The following is a 19,971-nucleotide window of genomic DNA, read 5'->3' as shown; positions in this document are numbered from 1 at the left end:
CGGTAACCACACCGACATTTTCAGAGAGCTTCGGCGCTCCAGACTTTCCCCTTCAGTCGCAGAGGTCACTGCAAGCAATTTGTATGTCACTGATTTAAGGACTTCTCAGGACCCGACCACGAAACTTTGATAATGGAGGACGACCAACCAAAAACGTTGTGAGTACAAGGGCCTCGTCTATCTCCTGGAATGTGAAGGCTGCCATGTCGGAAACGTCTCCACGTTTTTAGTTCAGATTTGCGACACCGAGATTCAAGCACGGTCATTATTTTTGCTTGCATTATATCGTTGTGGCTTTTACATATACATTGTGAGATACCATAATTGAGGCTCCGGAATCAAGATTTTTGCACATTAAACCGAAGACGAGCTGATACTAGCTTGCGTAATGAGCGTTGAATTTTTGGATTTCATTTGTCATGAATCATAATTAACAGAGACCGGTCCTTGTAACGACATGGCTTTTCACGAGTACATTTATATTGGAAACATTGTCCTGTAAATGATCAATGAGGAGAGTTTCCAAATACCTTAGCGTGAGGCCCGTTTCTGCCGGCTATCGCTATCAGCTAGCTGAAAGCCAAGCCACGTCAACGCTCGGTGAGACAGCCCGGGACAACTCCTGTAAACAGACAATCCTGCGACGATTATCCGCATACTACAAAATGGCAACATTTCCATTTGAGATTCTTTTTTTCCACATCGCGGCATTCAAGTCAAGTTGACGAAAAGCTAGCCCGGTTCCTAGCCTTTGTTTGCATGCTACTTCCTGTTTGACAAAAACTTGATTTTGCACCTTTTAACTTCTCTTGTAGGTATGTGGGAAATTTGTCCAGGGATGTAACAGAGCCCCTCATTCTGCAGCTCTTCCAACAGATAGGACCCTGCAAAAGCTGTAAAATGATTTTTGATGTGAGTGTTGTCCTTGGTAATATTATGACGATGGAAAATGGGCCTTAACATGGGCACGTTAGGGTACACAAGTGAACAAACCTGTTTCTACTCCGACTGTTTATGAAAGGAAAATCTACAGAAGTCACAATAGTAACATGAAGCAGTCGAAATTATTAATATGTAATGACAATAGATTAATAAAGAAAACTAACACTGCATTTTTGGTGCAAAAAATGACGGTGAAACTTGAGTTGCAAGCGACCTTTTCACACGCTTTTTAAGTTGCACACGGTTTTTGTAAAGAATCTGCCTCTGGTTACATACATGTTCAGTTTTGTGAACTGTTTCAGCATGGATAAGTGATGACTCAGTGTTTGTGCTTCTCACGCTATTTGACTATCATTAGCATATGTGTCACTCATCGCAATATTTATGCAGTTCCCCCCCCCCCCTTTTTTTCATTTGAACTCTTAATGAGACCTCGGAATGACTTAAAGGTTACTGTTGGGTGTAAAAGTGCCAAAAATGTAAAACCATTTGCTACTCTGCAGTAGCAAAATGGAAAGCTGTTGTATGCGGCCGTAAGTTCCATTTAGATGACGATCAACAGCAGTCTAGATTTCTGATTAATGGTGCCAAAAAGGTTTGACATAATTTATGATCTGTACAGAAATTTGAGTGTCTCTTAAATTGGGGAAAAGTAAAAATGACACACAACTTGGATGTCTTTTCTTGTGGCATCAAGCTGCTGTTTGTGCAGCCACAAGGTCCATCTACACACACTTGCTTCTTCCAACCCCAATTCTAACAGCGGCCGCCTAGATTTCTGATTAACGTGGCAAAAAAAGTTTGACAGTATGTATATGTGCAGTATTCATTGTATTAGTACAAACCTGGGTAACGTACAGCCCGTGGACCATAAATGGCCTGCCCGCAGTCCCTTACCATCACTTACAGCGAACATGAAGTAAAATGTAAAATATGCGGCACTTTTCCCTTAAAAGTTCTACTTTTATTTTAAGTGCAAATGCATAGACAACAGTACAAGTGAGGCAGCTCGAAGGAGCTACAACTTGTCCGTAGTGTTGCAAACTAGTGACGTTTTCATGATGTTTAGCGAGTTTTCCAACCCCCAGCAACTATTAAAAAAGAAAGGGCGCGAGAGAGACTAGCAAAAATGACAATGCTGGTACTGAATGTGAGCAATATTCTTATTTCCTGCACGGTGGAGGGAAAAGGATAGAAAGGACTTGGCCTGGTAATACTGTACGTTAGAGCTAAGCGCTATATCTTTATTGTGTCAAAATCAAGATATTAATCTCGAATTTAGGACGATATTAGTGACCTGAATTTACCATGCTTGTGTTGCATGTAAATCTCAGTTCAACCAACCACGTTCCTCCTTGCAAGTTTGGTGTTGATCGACAGACAAAAGCAGCAGATGACAATCATTTTGCATTGGCCAAGTGGGAAGAGGGACGCACGTGGAGCGAGGGAGACAGGCAGCAGTTGTGTGGAGATACCGGTATATATAGGTGCTGTCAAGAGATTAAAAAATTTAGATTAACTAACTAATTATGATCCATAATTATGATCTAATTAAGATATATTTTAATCTCATCTAAAAATTGCTGAGAAAACCCCTATTTATTTTAAATTCATTAAATTATTGAGGCTGATCAAAACTGTCACAAAATAAGTGGCATTATAAAGTCTTTTATTGTTGTTAAACAGACTTGAACAGATCCAGTCCTAGCCATTTACTTTCTGCTATATTTGAGACGAGTCCCAAGTCCTACCTGCAACCTTTAGTTTCGACCACCAGGGGGAATATCACTATTTTGTTTTATTTTGTAAATCTCCAAATAATTACAAAATAAAAGGTCCGTAAAGTTGCTTAGGTGAACATATCTAAAACAGTAAGAAGACTTTTCTGAGCAATAAGTACTGAACACCGAGATTGCTTCAGATAATAAAAACAAAAATAAATAAAACATACCCTTAAATCACAGTGCTGTAAGTTAGCAGAAATAACTGTTCATCAGTACAAAATAAAGCGCTAAAATAAACATCAATCACTTCTAGTAGGCTACAGAGGAGAGTACGCAGGGTGTTCTTGAGTTTAGTTTGGCGAAGAGCTTTGCTATTGCTTGCTATATTGCTAACACTTTTGGTGCTAACGTCAGCTGTGGCTGCACTCGTGACTGGGTGCTTTGCATTGATGTGGTAGGCTAAACTTGAGCTTTTCGGTGGTAATCAAACTAATTCCTACAAATTAGGCACAACACTCTACCTTTATCAATAGTCCTGTCAATGGTATTTTTGGAATATACATTTTGCATTCATTGGGCCGAGAAATCTCACATGCTCCTCCATGTTCACCTTTCCTCTCCTCACCGCTGCTTACCTGGCCCTCCCAACTCCATTGGGATCCTATCAGTTTCTGCTAAACTCGCCCAAACATAATGACAGCCAATCAAGGTCCGCTTCAGGCTGTAACCAACCCTTCGTTTCCCACCCTCAACCACTATTTTATTTATTTCTGTGACTACTGTGGTTTTTTTTCATTGATTAACATCTGTTTGTCAACAATCTTGTTCACTTATGAAGGTTTTCGAGAACAGTTGTATTCGACTGATTTCTGTGCATCAATTTTCAATGATAACACTACAAACTGCATTGCATTATCAGTTGACAGTGATACAATTGCTTGGATTTATTGCCAGTTTTGTTTTCCACTTTACAGACAGCTGGAAATGATCCCTACTGCTTTGTTGAGTTCTACGACCACAGGCATGCTGCTGCCTCATTGGCAGCCATGAATGGAAGGAAAATAATGGGTAAGGTAAGCTATCGTAACTACAGGGTGAGTGGGGTTTGGGTGGGCTTGGGCTTTAACCGGGGAGTTAACCGTTGTAAAATCCACACACACAAACAATTGATCCACCATATCAAATATCTCACTGTTTATGTGATGTGCTGATTAGGTCTGAAAATGTATCACGATACACATTGCATTATCAGTCTGTCAATAAACACTGATCTTTGTCTTCTTACCAGATCAAAGTATAAAATGGTTTAAAGATAAAATACAATATAATACATCTAATCAGAGGAAAACTACCATTTGAAATATCTAGTAGCAAAATTAATTCATACATTTCATTTAAATAATTTTCAAGTAATGGACTCTGTTATTCTGTTTGTACAGTTTAATGTCGCGTAATGTGCAACTTTGTTTACATTCATGCTCCCAGAGCAGTCATTTAACTGCATATTTGTGGAAACTGTAAAGATGTTTCCCAAAAGCCACAGCATTGATAGTTAAATTAACCTTCATTCATTGATAATACAATGCTCGTCTAACCACACACACACGCACACGCACACAAAATGAACCAAGAGAAATAATGAGTGCATGCATTTCAGACCCACAGCCTTTGGTCTAATTTAACTTAACCAGAGCGCCAATTTGAACCCATGACTTCAGAACTGTGTGACAGATGTCAGCAGTCAGCCACTGTGATACTTTGAGTTCAGTCTTCGAAAAATCTATTTTTTTCTTTAATGTGAGCAATGAATACAAAACAACAGTCCTTCCTTGGATGGTGTTTGTACATGGTTTTACTAGATATTAGTTGTATCATGGATCTTGACTCACTGAACTGATGTTTTGTGGGCACTTTCTTTCTTAATAGCCCCATTTAAAAAATACAATATATATATATCAATTACATTGAAAGCTAATTTAAAGCAGTGGGTCACACAATTTGTGTGGTCAAGCCATGTCTACTCATTGGTCAAAATGTCAACTGGTGTGATCCTATCACAGGTCTCTTGTTGTAAATCCCACCCCACCTGGCCTTTTATTTGTCCCTCTGCAGGAAGTCAAAGTCAACTGGGCCACTACACCAACAAGCCAGAAAAAAGACACGAGTAGTAAGTACAAGTTATTTAATGGGTCTCATTTTCTGTATACAGATCATCCATCCATCCATCCATTTTCCTAACGGCTTATCTGATACAGTTTTATTTGTAACTTGTTCGAATGATATGTGTCAACATCGCTGTAAAGACCTCAACGTGCCACAAATCAGGAATGGGTGACTTGCCTCGAGCAGGACTCAATTTGCCATTTTTAGATATTGCAACTTGCTCAAGAAAATGTGGTAAAGACTTGACTTTGACTTGAAAAGCTTGAATTTTTAGGAAGGAATGAAGGAAAAGAAGAGCAAAAGAGGGAAAGAGAGGGCGAGTTGATTCATTCGCCCCGATTTGGCAGTACAGTCAGCGTTGTATGCACATTTAGGGACCGTTCCAGGATTTTTTTCCTCTCCCAGGGTGAAAGTTAGGCTTGATCGATAAATATGGGGGCAGACAAAATAATTGATAAATATGCTAGAGGGTATTCACCGGAGCAATACAGATTTCTGACGGGTCTATACCCTCTCCCCTATTCCGATGGATGTGCCATCCCTGCGCACTTGTTCATGTGAAGTGGCTAGCTATCACTAACAGTAATGACAGGTGCTCCAAAGATCATTAATTTGACTCAATGAATTATCTTTTCGATGACGTTGGCCCAAATACGATGGGAAAACACATAGTTTGCAACTCACTGGAGGAGACATATAAACGACATCAAGTTGTCATTATAAAACACACCGACAGGTAAGCTCACGTCACAATTTAGCTAGCGATACGAATACTGATATATCAGCAGTAACAACTGAGTGATTGTGCACATCTAAGTACAGCTAAGCAATCTAACTTGGGGTTGATTTATGAAAACCGTCCAAACCATTCAATTAGACTTTTTGTGGTTCGATTCACATACGGGTTCAATCGAAACGTCCCACCACCATTTAATGATGAAGTGAAGCGATGTGCACCTAAATCATAGGTGTCAGACGCTGAATGCAAAATAAGTGAAGTGGACTCTGTTGTGGAGAGAAAAGGTTTGAAGACGTTTGCCTGCATCACGAGTGGAAAGGAGTCAGTGCTTGATGGTGCACAGCCGCATTATACAGGCCTGCTGTGTTCAATCACTTTGCATGATGATCATGACTCAAAAATCATGTCATTGACAAAAGTGCTTTCCACATCGAATAAGTACAGTACAGATTGAGTTGTACGTTACTCAGATGGAAGAGTGCTCGTCTCCCTACCTGAAGGCTATTCACACATTATAGGTCACAGTAATGGGGAGAAAAAAGGTTTGTAATGTTATAGTTAGAAATAAAGTTCAGGTAAATTAAGTGTGAAATGCAACTTTAAAAACAATTTAGTGAAATAAATTCAATCAATCATCACTCATTCCTTGAGCACCATGACAGTCTGTATCAGCAAACTATTTTGAACGTGAACATTTCTGATTGTGTCTTGCTTCCACCCCCCCCCCCCCCCCCCCCAAAAAAGATCATTTTCATGTCTTTGTTGGAGACCTCAGTCCAGAAATATCTACAGAAGACGTCAAAGCTGCCTTTGGACCCTTTGGAAGAATATCGTAAGTAATATCTATTGACATGATTACAGTACAGTGATCCTTCGCTGCTTTGCGGTTCACTTATCGCAGTTTTCGTGCATCACTGATTTTTCCGAAATACTGTATTCAGAAAAAAAAAGTCTGAATGACTCTGAGGATTTGTACATGCCTGCACTGTATATGCCGCGGCCACTCATTCAAGGTGCATGATTGGTTTCTGGTGCGACATCGACCAATGACAGCACCGAGTGGATTTATCCCATGAGCTGGTTGGCTGCAGCCAGTCCCAAAGCAGCAGCACATCTCTCTTCGCCTCCTTCTCATCAATACCGATTGTCTTATTAACATATTGGCTGCGCGGGGATAGCTGGACAGGAGCTAGCTGGAGGCTAACGGTGGCTACACCGTCAGAGCATCAAATGAGGGCCGCCTTGTACACGCCACCAGCACAACTCTCGTCGCTTCTCTCAGAAGGCAATGCTGATGAATGTTAATTACTGTATAAGATTTTATAATTAAAGATTTCAGTAAATATGTGGACTGCTATAGTCTTTGTCTCAAATATGTAAAGTATAAATACTGTTTACATATTTAAAACATGCTGGTACCCACAAAAATTCCTGGTAGGGGTTGGGGGGGGGCCAACCCTACTTCGCGGATTTTCCTCTTTCGCAGGGATCTCGGTCCCAATTAACCGCAGTAAGTTAGGGAACACTGTATTACAATAACGGATAGGTGATGGAAGAGAATACAGGTGGCTGATTAAGAGAGATCAGATTATTCCCTCATCAATCTCCGAGCAATAAGAGCGAACGGGATTCAAACTTGGTGTGTATGAGCATTCATGATATTAAGGTTGGTCTTTTTCGATAGAGATGCACGTGTTGTCAAAGATATGGCTACAGGGAAATCCAAAGGCTATGGATTTGTGTCTTTCTTCAACAAATGGGTAAGTTGTCATGTTCAACCTTCCTAATCAATGTTTAGTGTTACAGTGCACTGCGCTTAATAGAACACCATTGGGCCGAAGCGCTTCTGTTCTACTAAGCGGAGTTTCTATTAACCGGAGACACTTTATTAGGTACACCTTCAGACACGTCGACGACCAAGTTATGCACGCAGAAAAACCCCTGCTGACGAGTTAGAAGAGATATTTCGACTGTGGACGTCCATATCTTTAATCAAACAACAAAACAACAACTTTAATCAACTTCAGTCAAACATCTCAAATCACGAGAAAAATTTCGTTACTTTTGTCTGGAAACAGGAGTCCGTAATTTTGCGGTTGAATTCCCTCTCAATGCGCTGGATAAGAGGGAAGTCCTGGAAACCACGGGCGTACCTTCTGAGAATCCGGCAATGCATCGTATCGTCTGAGTATGTCCTTATCCGCAGGTGATAGCCCTCGTCTCTTGAATGAAGTTGAAGCCATTATGACGTGCGTGTGTCTATGTGTGGAGTGACGCGTGCTACCTGTTACTGTATACGGCTAGAACTACCGCGTTTTCTCGCGATAGTGGTACAGTATCGCGATAGCTACACTTCGAAAACCACTAGTTTACAATGTTCATTGCTTACGGCCTGTTCTATTAAGCGGAGATCTGTTCTACTAAGCGGAGTATCTTTATAGGAAATTGCATTACGCAAATCCGTTCCAGAGCCTTTTGCTCTATTAAGCGGATTACTCTATTAACCGGTGTTCTATTAAGCGGAGTGCACTGTACTCATTCGGTGTGGGTGATACAGCCTCATGATGATGTGGTATATTTAAAGAATGTTGCAATAACAATACAAAATGTAGCTTGGCTTGGATGTTTTTCTTCATAAGGTAAGGCTTTCGTCTTGCCACCCTACGACACCATACCATAGCTCGGGTTTTTCTGACAATCGGGTACACTCTGCAAATGCCGAGTAGACCTTTAGGGCTAATTACAATGCTATCTCCCCCTCACCTTTTCCAAACAGCTCCTGGAACATGTGTGGGACCCATTGGTCCATTTTCTGTATAGACAGTGAATTTGACCATTTGATGATGGGACAATTGTGTTTTGCAAGCAACGTGCAAAAAATGAAAATAGAAAAAAAAAATCCTGGTGCACGACATAATTGTGATGTTGACAGCGCAAATACCTAAGTAGAAAAAAAGTTGTAAATCACAACAGGCACAGCTGCACTGCATAACAGTAATGCCACATTACTCACTGTAATACTTCTACCACCTCTAGTAAATATTTTTTTTCTGTTTTCTTTGCAGTCTATTAAAACGTTTTTTGCCCCCAACCCCCCCCCCCCCCCCCCCAGGAAGCGGAGAATGCCATTCAACAGATGGGAGGCCAATGGTTAGGAGGCAGACAAATCAGAACTAACTGGGCTACAAGAAAGCCCCCTGCGCCAAAAACCACCTATGAAAGTGTGTGATCATCAAAGTGCACCTTTTGCTCGCTCACATTAGCGGTTTCATGTATGAAGAGCAGTATTGTCTTGTTTCCTCTCAGCGAGTAACTCCAAGCACCTGTCTTTTGATGACGTCGTGAACCAGTCCAGCCCCAGTAATTGCACTGTCTACTGTGGTGGCGTCAGCACAGGACTGACAGGTGAAAAGGCCTCCAGCAATTTTAATGACAAAGCCTACTTATGCAATGTAGTCACAAACCTTGTTTCTTTTATTTGACTGCACATTCTTGGATGCAGAAACACATGCACTATGTATCAGGCTGTGGTTCTAACGGTGATTATCTGCACTGGATTTATAGAACATTTCTAGTACAACAGTTCATGGCTCATGGTTTCATATTCCTTGGTTTTTACATTCATGTGCCTTTTTTTTAACCATACATTGTGAAATGTCCTAAACACAAGCCCACCATGAAATCAGATTTTCCACAACAAATCTTATCATATTCAGAAGCAAGATAATTTAGAACAAAAGATCAGTAAAACGGTTGCAACAACGAATCAGACATAGAACATTTAATTGTTGTTGAACAACTTTTTCCCCCCATGCACATAGTGTCATAGTATGTCGTATTTCAGGCATTTTTTATTGTCTTTGTTGTATTCATTTCAAATGCTCCATATGTATAATAAGTACACCCCTGAAGGCTTTCGGAGACCTTGAGTTTGCTGTTAGAGTCAATACTTTGTGGCATGCAGTACTACAGAATACAAGAAATGTGCTGTATGTCATTGAATCAAATTGATATTTGTCAATATTTAGACAATGTCATTTTGACAACAGTTAAGACAACAATTTTGGTCTTCATCATCCAAGAAAGTCTAGCACAGCTTATTTCGAGATATCTAATTTACAAAAAACTACAGCTGATTGTCATGAAAAATCTGAAAATTGCTTCATAAGAAGAAATTACGCATTTATGTTGAGCACTGTTTGATATAAAGTTATAATTTCTTGTTTGCAAATGTGTGGTTTGATATGCTGCTTCTTCTGTGTGCGGTGTGTCCAGAACAACTAATGAGACAGACCTTCTCTCCTTTTGGGCAAATTATGGAAATCAGAGTTTTCCCAGATAAAGGCTATTCATTTGTAAGGTAGGTTTGAAAGCATGTATTCACTCCATCAAGAATACAGCCCATTTACTGAACCAGACAAGTGAAACGTTCCTTGTTTTTTTTGTTTTTTTTTTCTACGTGCCATAAAAGAAACCCTTGAATCCCTCCTTCCATAGCCCAGCTATCAGTGCCACACGCTGAGGGATTCAATAAAGCGGAATATTATAATTCTGGTTGAAGTACTTCATGGCAATGGTTCTGTTATCATTCGGCGTTACTTGTGTGTGTTTTTTAAAATATTGTTTTTCTCTAGATTCAGCTCCCATGAGTCAGCAGCCCATGCCATTGTGTCCGTGAATGGAACTGCATTGGAGGGCCATATAGTCAAGTGCTACTGGGGTAAAGAGAACCCAGACATGATGAACCCAGTGCAGCAAATGCCTGTACCTCAGGTAAATCTCGAATATTTTTATACTTTTATATTATTTATATTTGTACTTTTATACTTCCATTGGTTACAAGAGACAAGGGGAAAGAAGAAGATGTGACCACGATGCAGTATAGTTCTACACCAGTCACTCCATCCATTTTCTATACAGTTTATTCTTACTAGGGTCACGGGTGAGCTGGAGGCTTTCCTAGCTGACTTTGGTCAAGAGGTGGGATACACCCTGGACTAAGTGCCAAGCCAATTGCAGGCCGCAAATAAACAATCATTCATACTGAAGGACAATTTAGAACCTTCAATGAACTTAATGTTCATGCGAAAGCAATAAAGAACATAATTTTGCTGCTGTGCTGAACCCTTCCAACTTCAAAGCACAATTTTAAAATAATTAGATAATCAGAAAAAAACAGCACCGTAGACCGCATTGTTAAAGTAGGTATTATATCTTATACGCTGTTGTGCAGACACATCAACTACCAGTGTAACAAAGCGCTGCTATCTTGGTGAAATCTTTTAAAAAGTACAGATTGAGCACTTATAACACCTCCAAAGTCCTCCATAACAGACACATTCATGAGAATTTTGATTGAATTTTGGCTTTGCAAAGTGCACAATTTACTTTAGATTTCCCCAACAAGCATGAAGCAAGTAAAACATCCTGACACGTCTCTTTGTTCATCTTCGTGCTGCTGACTCTTCTAAGTTTGGCTGTGACCAGAGGTTACAGGGCACCACAGGCAGTTAACAAAACCGACTTACCGTAAATTTCGAACAAGAAAGCGCACCTGATTAAAAGCCGCAACTTAAAAACTAAACTTAGCCATAAAAACAAAGCTGTACATTTATATTGACCACTTGTTATTTCTAGCTGCGACTCTCAACTTTATAACATGGGATATTTGCAAAGAAAGAGGCCACACAGATTAATAAAAACAAAAGTTACCTGAAACATCAGGAAAAAAAATCAAAACAATGTGAAACACAGCTTCGTTATGCAGTAGTCACCCAGAAAAAAACAGTGATTGCTCTCATTCCTCCTCTCCTGCCCACTACCCACCAAAGCCCTCTTCAACAGCCCCAAAAGTCCTTCGTGCACACATTCTCAGCCTGCCTTTCATTTTTGCTTGTGTCAGTTACATCATGAGGCAAATTCACCGCTGCATTTGAGCGCTCCTCTTGAAAATGCAGAAGTGAAGCCTTTCGAAATCCGTGGGTAATAGTTGTTGACGATACGCTGTTATGATCCACTGAAAAACTGCAGCAAAAGTTGCTCTTGTAAGCATTACGCTTCATTCACTCTTCGCATGCAGCCAGTTTTTATAAAAGATTGTCTCATTCAAGCTACGCACTGAACTACGCAAATAACTTCATTGAGGGCGGACTCGGACGGTTTCACTGGTCAACTGTGTTTGTTAATTAAATTGGTTGGTTTTGACAAGATGATCAGTAAATCTATAGGCTGCATGAAGGCTCATCAGTAAAAATTAATAACCAAAGTGTGTAACATTAAAAGCCACAGGGTACAAAGCATAGCAAAAAAGAAGCGGCTTGTAGTCCGCAAAGTACAGTTGAAAAAGAAAATCACTTTAAACAATTTAATCTCCAAAGTTAACTTTGATAGCCCGAGTACAAACACATTTTGATGGACAGTCATTGAAACAAATGATTAAAAACACAACTCCTCATTGCCCTGATTGTAGTTTTTTTTTTTTTGTGAGTGTCATGCATATGTTACTGTTTCACAAACCTGACGGTCTCCGCTTGTGTAACGCTGAATGTTTGGTATATAATGCAACAACGCCTTCCCATGTCTGCATAGCTGAGAGTGAACGAAAATAAGATATAGATAAGTGAGAATCGCACTTCGTGATACTAGCTTCAACTATTCTGATCACTGCTAATCTGATCACTGCTAATCTTAACATTATTGCCATCAATACTTGGAGATGGGCGGCAAGGAACAAGAGCAGGGGTGAAAATTGAAAGTCTTTGTTACCAAAATGTAAACATCTTTGTACTATTGAATATTTTGGTATCCAGATATTCAAATTGAATTATCGGCTTAATTGGGGGAAAAAATATTTCTAGCTTCATAGTGATATTGATGGCTGAAACACAGTTGAGTAAGCCTAGTTTATCAAAATTTGATCGACATAAACAGCCACTGTGTCAGACTGCCAGCATCAAAGTGTGCAGTTATTTAGAATGAGTAACTTAAGTGCTGCCCGCCCTGCTAGCATGGCTAGCGCCGTGCTAGCGGGGAGGTAGAAAACGTGAGTTGGCGACAGCGAGTTAGCGATAACATTATTTCAGGACAATGTTTTCGTCCTTGGAGCAACAGTTTGTGACTGCAATAAATGCCCCCCCAAACAGTCTAGAAAATGAGTCAAGTCAGACGATGACGAATAACTTCTCAATAAAAGCATACCTCGGCATCGATGTCCATATATAATCGATGTCACATATAGCACAATTACCACGACTACTTCTTCCTGACACGTAAATAAGCGGGTACTCAAGGCAGAAAAAAATCCCTTGTTTTTTTTTTTTTTTAACCGAGGTACTCAAATTATCGGGGACCTGTTTTAGCCATCAGAATACAGTGACCCCTCACTATTTCACAGTTCATTTATCGCGGCTTCAGTGCATCGTGGATTTTTTCGAACATATTCATTAAAAAAAAAATCCCGGTTTACTATACATGGAGTACAGTAGTGTATATGTTGCTCCATGTGACTCGCTGTTGTTTTGCAGCTTCTCGCAGACTTTTTTGCGGACATTAAAAAAAATTAATGTTTATTGGTCACTACTTTGCAGATTTTCGTTTATCGTGCGTGGTTTTGGTCCCCATTAACTGCGATAAACGAGGGATTACTGTAATTTTTTGGGGCCAAGTCATGGTGCTAACATGAACTTTCACTCATAATCGTTGTTCGCTGCAACACACAGCTAGCAGCATGGCAACGTTTGTCACTTCATGACGATGTTGCTTGCTGCCGGTCCCATTCTTGGTGAAATATTTCCACTCGCTTGTCGCATTCATGCGGTCCTCGATTACCCGCAAATTATTGCGATGTTGGTGTATGTTAGAGCAACAGCTCTCCCTCACTTGGCATATCAAGTGTTGGTTGAGTTGTATTTACAATACTCTTCTTGACTGAGAATGTTTGTCAAAGAGATTAGGGTGAAAACTGATACTCATGAACATTTTCTCACCGTTCTTTGAACTTTATTTGTCTTAATAATAAAAGCGGTGTTAGTCTCTGTTGTATTATATGTAATGAATGCTCTTTGTTTTTCTCAATTAGTTGTGCTTTCATAGGGATGTCCCAATCCAACCATGCGATTGGAAATCAGGGCTGATCACGTGATTTTCACGTGAACTGATCTGCCATCGGGTGAAAAAGATCGCTTTATTCGTTTTCTGAATATTTAAAAGTCACAAAGAAAACACAATGTTCCAAATGTGCAAATATTTTGCCAGATGGAACCAAGAGTTTAGTTTCATATGACACAATGTTACATTTCCGTTTGAAATAAAGAATGAACATACGAATGTGTATTCGCACACACAGGCACACGCAGATCTCCTCCACTCCGCTCTGTTATACTGCAGGCAGAAAGCGCACTTTTGTCACCATTGCTTGATTGGAGAGAATGGCAAGCTGACTTATACTCCGATAGAAGGCTCCCTTCCCCAATGTCTCCTCGCTAATCACATCGTCCAACAGTTTAGTGTGACAGACAGTTTTCGCAACTTAAAACAAAAGACACCGACTCTGTGCCAAAAAAACGTGTGATCGGGACATTCCCTCTCAGGGACATTCTGCATCAAGCCATTCTAATAGTGCTGTGCATGTCTTTCTTTGGCCTTCAGCAGAACAAGATTAGCTTCCCTGCAGCTCAGCCCTACAACCAGTGGGGCCAGTGGTATGGCAATGGGCCTCAGATCAACCAGTATGTCCCAAATGGGTGGCAGGTTCCCAGCTACGGTGTCTATGGTCAGGCCTGGAACCAGCAGGGCTTCAAGTAAGTAGCTTGCAATGCACAGGGCCCTCCTTCACCGCCTACTTCTACTCCAGCACCACCAAGATTGTGGCATCACAAGCCCCCTCTGGCTACTGGATGGGAGCTGTGAAACTTCTCTCTTGTCTCTCACTCAACTCCACATCCATCTACTTTCTCATCAGCCCTTCACCTTGACCATCTTGACAGGATGAACAAAGTTAGATTTGTTTTGTTGTATTTTTTTTCTGTGTGTCATCCCTGAGCATTTCACCTCATGTGGGCAAGGGTTTATTCCAATGTTTTTGCCATTTAAATTGTGTGCTTGGATGCCAGAGTTTCTAAACAATAAAATACGTGTTTTTAAAAAAATGTTAAGTGCTAAATTTGAATTTCATTCACTGTCCAAACCCAGAGGTTGCTTTATCATTACATTGAAGGATTGTAGTATTTTAGACTGTTCAAAGCCAGGGGAACACTTAATAACCTGCTTTTTAGTCACACCTGAAAATGAAAGTATGAAATGTACATGATATGGCAGCAGCGGAATTGCCACTACTATAATGGCTGATTGTTCGCTTCACATTTGAGAAACATCAGGCTGCGGTATTGATGCCCTCATGATCAACGAACCCCTTAGAGCGGGGGTCAGCAATACTCGGATCCAGAGCCGCATGCGGTTCTTTAGCGACATCTAGTGGCTCCCAGGAGCTTTATAAAAAATAGTTGAAAATGAAAAATATTTTGGTAGTAGGCTAATATAGCTCAAATAAATATAGAGACATGTTACCGCCCCGAAAAAGGAGAGCTGTGGTGTTGGTTTTTTAAAACGTACATTTTATTTATGCTTTTAACAGTCTCGACAAACAGGCACGTCTGCGTCCGACTCTGTGCCTTCTCCTTCTCGTTCGACTCGAGAGGCGTTCAAAGACAGCCTCAGAAAAATGGAAATTAATGCTCACTTCACTGACCCTAAGAAACGAGAAAATAATGCACCAAAACAAAAAATCAAGCAAGGAAATTACAAAAAAAATTCTGTAGCGTTTGTGAACACACAACAAAGGAATGAATAACAAAAACAATTCTGAGACGGTCCAGTCTCCTACGTACATACAGCATGTGTTTCCTTCATTGTAAGTTTTATAGAAGGCTTTTATTTTTTTGCGGCTCCAGACATTTTTGGTGAAAAGAGAAATTGTATGTAGTGACTACAGCTTGTCAAGCTGTCACCTCTCCTGTCCACAATTTGACCTTTTAATTTACCACCAAGTGCTGGTGCTGCACCGATCACCATTCTTGGTTTTCAATTGTGATGATCGTGTTGCGCTTTAATTTAATTTTAAATGTGGTGGTTTTTTTTGTTTTTTTTTTGTTATTCATCACTTAGACAACTGTCACCATGCCCACTTTTGTTTCATTCCCCCCCTCCACCTACCCATCAAAAATACACACATCTTTGAGACTGTATGTGAATGTCAGACATTTGTTTGTAGGTTCTATTCTGATTGCAAGAAATGTTCGGTGATATTTTGTGTAAACTCCTCACCCCAATAAAACACAATTTTTTTGGACAACATAACACAGTCTAAATTCTTGGTGAATCTGGATACAAAGGGGTAACAATGTATTTCAGAGTAGCATAGTTGTATAGGTACGTTTCCTGCTTGGACCTCCCGCGACTTCGAATTTGCAGAATTCACCCTGAATTCACTGTTTTCTCTGTTGTGGCCAATTTTACTGTAGGAAATTGTGGCACGCTCATCTTTTGTTAGTGTGGCTAACGGAATAGTAACTTGTCATATTGCTGGTTCTTAGTTAGGAAGTCAGGCAGTCGGGATGGGCGAAACCAAAATATGCTTACCTCGCTTAGCCTTATGCTTTTGGTCTGCTTGTCTACCGTGTTTAATCAATTGAAACCTTTTGCCATCGCTCATCTCTGCTTTTAATCGTTTTTTTTTTTTGTTGCTTCGTCTGCCTTACAAACTTTAATCTGTACGCTTTCCTCAATCTAGCCTGTCCAGATTCTCGTAGCTCTAATATGTATTGGTCTCCTTGGCCCCCCGTTTCGACTCATCTCTTCTAACCTACTGGCATTTTGTCTCTCTGTCTTGTCTCTACCTCCTTTTTGCAGTCACATACCGGCCAATGCTGGGTGGACTGGCATGAGCGCCATCAGTAACGGTGGGGTTATGGAGCCCACACAGGGAATGAATGGGAGTATGCTTGCCAACCAGCCTGGTATGGGAGCCGCAGGATACCCCACACACTGATAACGGGGAAGGGCAGGAGATATGTCAACCGTCTGCCTTTTATGGCTTTAACATACTCACTGGGGCCATTACCTCTTGGCGGCACTAAGACTTTTACTCGGATGTGGATCCGATTGGGGTGATTGACTTCTTTTGGAGGTGTAAAAGGCATTTCTTTTTGGGGGATTGGGGGTTGAGATCACAAGATCCAGGATGGAGCAGTTTGACCCACGCAGGTATTTACACCCTCTATTGGGGCCAAAAATGGCTGAGATCCTGGGCCCGTACAATTTTTTAACTGTCACAAAACTGTAAAGGAGAACCTTTTTTTCTGGTTTTTACAAATGGCTTCCATGGTAGTTCCTCAGAATCACTGGGTGTTGTCTTATTTTTGGTTTTAAATAAACTGTCAAGGTCTAGAGTTTTTGCTGAGTTATGAACCTGAATTCTTTGAGGAATGGAAATCTGTTTCATTTGTACACATTCAAATCTATTGCAGGGATTGTTTGCCACTGCTGCTTCTCTATAAGGCAGGTAAATATTTGCACAGTCATCCCCTGCTTCTACTCACTTGACAAATTACGTTTTTTCCTTTGCATTCCATTTTTCGTTCATATATTTTGGACAGCCTCAAAATCTTTTAGCCACATGTAAATAACTCCCTTTGATACCATGTAAGTACGAATGCTACAGTTAACTGTGGGTGCTTGCTTTCATTTTTGGTTCAAACCAACTCTCCAGTTAACTCCCGTAATGTGAGTAGTAGTCGCAGCACGGACACAGTGCGACATGATTCTTTCATGCAGGGACAAAGATGGCATTGCTATGCAGTGCACACGTAAAACGTTGGACGCAATCCTGATGTAAAGAATTTTTAATGCCTCTCCCCCATGCAATTTTTTTTGTACAAAAGCTCTTAACATTTACACCTACTCTGTTTGCCAGAGTTGGGGAGGCTTACATTACTGTTGCCTTATTAAGCTGGTTTCTTTTAGCTGATAAGATACTTTTCACTTTGGCAGTGCCTACAGTTGTTTTCAGACCCTTATGTTTTGAAAGGTGTTAAATCCCTGAGAACCGATGACTCTGCTACTGTAAACTGTTTTCTTGCATTTGTCCTATTAAAATGCTCATGAACACAGATTCCGTTGCTTTATTTATTACAGGGAGCGTCCAAACACCGAACCTAAGATGAACGGGAGTTCAAGTTCATCTTAGGTTCGGTGTCCTCAAACGGGAGTTTGAGGACATTAAATATTACATTTAACTAATGTAATTATTAGTAACCTTAAACCTGCAAGCCCGAGTTCCCACGTTTTTTTGCATTCTTAACTCGACCCATACTTTATCCATGGATTCACTTCGAATGCAGTATTAATTTTTGGCAGCAGATGGCGACATCAGCCTATTACAGACTCCCGCTCGTACGCTCCCTGCAACTACCTTTGGAGATATTTTGCACCACAAGTGAACGGTTAGAATGATTAAAATGAAGGGTTTTTTTTCCCACATCGAGTTCTTTGGCCTGAAATTGATACCTTGTCATCTCGGATGAGCAATTATTTTAAAATACTCAACGGTACAGAATAGCGTTATTCGGTCTGGACAGTCGATTTTGCTGGTCTAAAAAAAGAAGACAATTCTGACAAGCTTATAAATGATTTGTCTCCTGATAGCTTTCTACCAGGACTGGCCCGGACCAGGCTTCAGTGAATCTGTCAGAGAATTAGCGATGTGCACATGAGAGTTGGAATCCATTCAAGTGCTGAAGCTTGCTGTCTTTGTCTCAGGTCATTTCTTGTCTCTTCTTTTAAACAAACATGACACAGTACTGCACACACACAGTCAACCCGTGCTTGCAGTTTCTTCTGGCAACATAAAATAGAACAATAAAATCCAAGTCTAACATGCTCAAAATATAAAACAGCTCAAGAATATCCACATATAACTGATGCAATCACTTTGCAATATCTTCTTTGGTGTGACTCGATTTTTTTTCCGCTCAAGTTCAAACATATCTGTTTAACGCACTTAAGGATTTCCCAGGTGGTGATGTCGTTGTCTGTGACAAGCTTTTGTATATCTAGCCTGTTTTAGGGGGCTGTCCAGTCATGCAAAAGAGGAAGCGGAGAGCCGGTGTTAGATGGGCCCCTTAGAAAATGTAATAATTCAATCAACATAATATGTACAAAATAAACACATCTAGTAGGGTAAATAAACGACGCAAGAGTACAATGTTGTTTTTTACGGAACAAAATGTTTTATATATTTTTGTGTGTGTGTGTGGGGGGGGGGGTGTCAATGAAATGTACTACGACAGACCTGCACAGTGGTTCATCGATGGTCTCGACTGAAAGGAATTATGATAAACATAATAAATATCGCAGCATTTTTGTATCACAGGTGGCTGAGAGAGTTCAGTAAGAGTACTGATGCAGAAACAAATGAGCTGAAGAAAGTAGTGAGAGCTTGAGATACATCGAGGTACCCTGCAAATTGCTTGAGTGAACAGCATTTGTGTGTGTTTTCTGTGTTTCCCGCGTCAAGTGACAGCTTGCTGCAGTGGCTGACAGCAAATATACATGTTCCAGTAATTAACCTTGACAGACCCAATGTGTTGCCAACAGCAGAAAACCTGCTAATGACACAATTCATCCAGAATTAAGGCGTCCTGTCAGACTAAAGCCACACAGGCGCCGAACATTATGTGCGCTCATGTCGGATGGGGTCATTTAAAAGAGGTGAAAATGTGTGAAAGCAAAACATAAGTGTGTGACTTAACAGCATTTTTCTGGTTGAATGGACAAAAATTCCTATTGATGCACTTTCAATGAACATCTTATTGAAAGTCTTCCCAAATTAGTGATTTTTCACATAATCGAATAGCAATAAATATGGTTTACTGCATGAAAAGTGTATTTGCGTATTTCTTTCTTCCACTGGTGGGAAGCAACATATAACATTTTGTTTTTTTACACAGTACTTTTTTCTTTTGCTTTTGCTTAAGGAAAATGATTGAATCAGTACTTTAAAATGTTTTAAGATAAGATATCCTTTATTTGTCCCACACTGGGGAAATTTACAGCCTCCAGCAGCAAGAATGTAGGTAGAAGACAGAAGAAAAAAAAAACAACAAACACCGTTCAATTAAGTGCAATATAAACACAAAATGGATAAATCGCAGTGCTATTTACAATTATCTTTTACTTCTACTTACTGTAAGTACAGAGTGTGAGTACAGTTCTGCCCCCTCTGCTTTCTGCAAGCAATAAATCCCGCACTGACAGATGTGTGTCACCTCAGTATTGAAGCTGTCAGTGGTGCAGATGGACATGAGGAGATGAGTCTTTGATCAGGGATGCGGGTAGGCCTGTTCTTAA

The 19,971-nt window shown here is 40.4% G+C and overlaps 1 protein-coding gene across 3 annotated transcripts; it reads left to right on the top strand.

Annotated features, from left to right (window-relative positions):
• Position 1: 1 nt before the first annotated feature.
• LOC127601608 (cytotoxic granule associated RNA binding protein TIA1-like) lies at positions 2–17,734 on the top strand. 3 transcript variants are annotated; one of them, XM_052067025.1, is made up of 12 exons: positions 2–158; positions 816–912; positions 3,641–3,739; positions 4,779–4,833; positions 6,313–6,400; positions 7,253–7,328; positions 8,681–8,789; positions 8,875–8,973; positions 9,844–9,928; positions 10,203–10,341; positions 14,218–14,366; positions 16,474–17,734. In XM_052067025.1, exons 1-12 carry the CDS (start codon positions 133–135, stop codon positions 16,610–16,612), a joined length of 1,161 nt encoding a protein of 386 aa, XP_051922985.1. In that variant the 5' UTR covers positions 2–132; the 3' UTR covers positions 16,613–17,734. The 3 variants fall into 3 exon arrangements, with proteins under 3 accessions (XP_051922985.1, XP_051922984.1, XP_051922986.1); XM_052067024.1 differs by having other exon boundaries at positions 14,215–14,366; XM_052067026.1 differs by lacking the exon at positions 816–912 and having other exon boundaries at positions 12–158; positions 14,215–14,366.
• Positions 17,735–19,971: the final 2,237 nt, after the last annotated feature.

Source organism: Hippocampus zosterae, chromosome 6 (assembly GCF_025434085.1).
Source record: "Hippocampus zosterae strain Florida chromosome 6, ASM2543408v3, whole genome shotgun sequence".
In the NCBI taxonomy this organism is placed as follows: domain Eukaryota; kingdom Metazoa; phylum Chordata; class Actinopteri; order Syngnathiformes; family Syngnathidae; genus Hippocampus; species Hippocampus zosterae.
The sequence above is the reverse complement of the archived record's forward strand: the minus strand, read 5'-3'. Positions and strand labels throughout refer to the sequence as shown.

What these genes read in the sequence shown, in the direction of transcription:
- LOC127601608 (XM_052067024.1), top strand. Translation starts at nt 133, where the DNA reads ATGGAGGACGACCAACCAAAAACGTT. An exon ending in GACGACCAACCAAAAACGTT is followed by an intron (nt 159 to 815) that starts GTGAGTACAAGG and finishes CTTCTCTTGTAG; the next exon opens with GTATGTGGGAAATTTGTCCA. An exon ending in GCCAAAAACCACCTATGAAA is followed by an intron (nt 8,790 to 8,874) that starts GTGTGTGATCAT and finishes GTTTCCTCTCAG; the next exon opens with CGAGTAACTCCAAGCACCTG.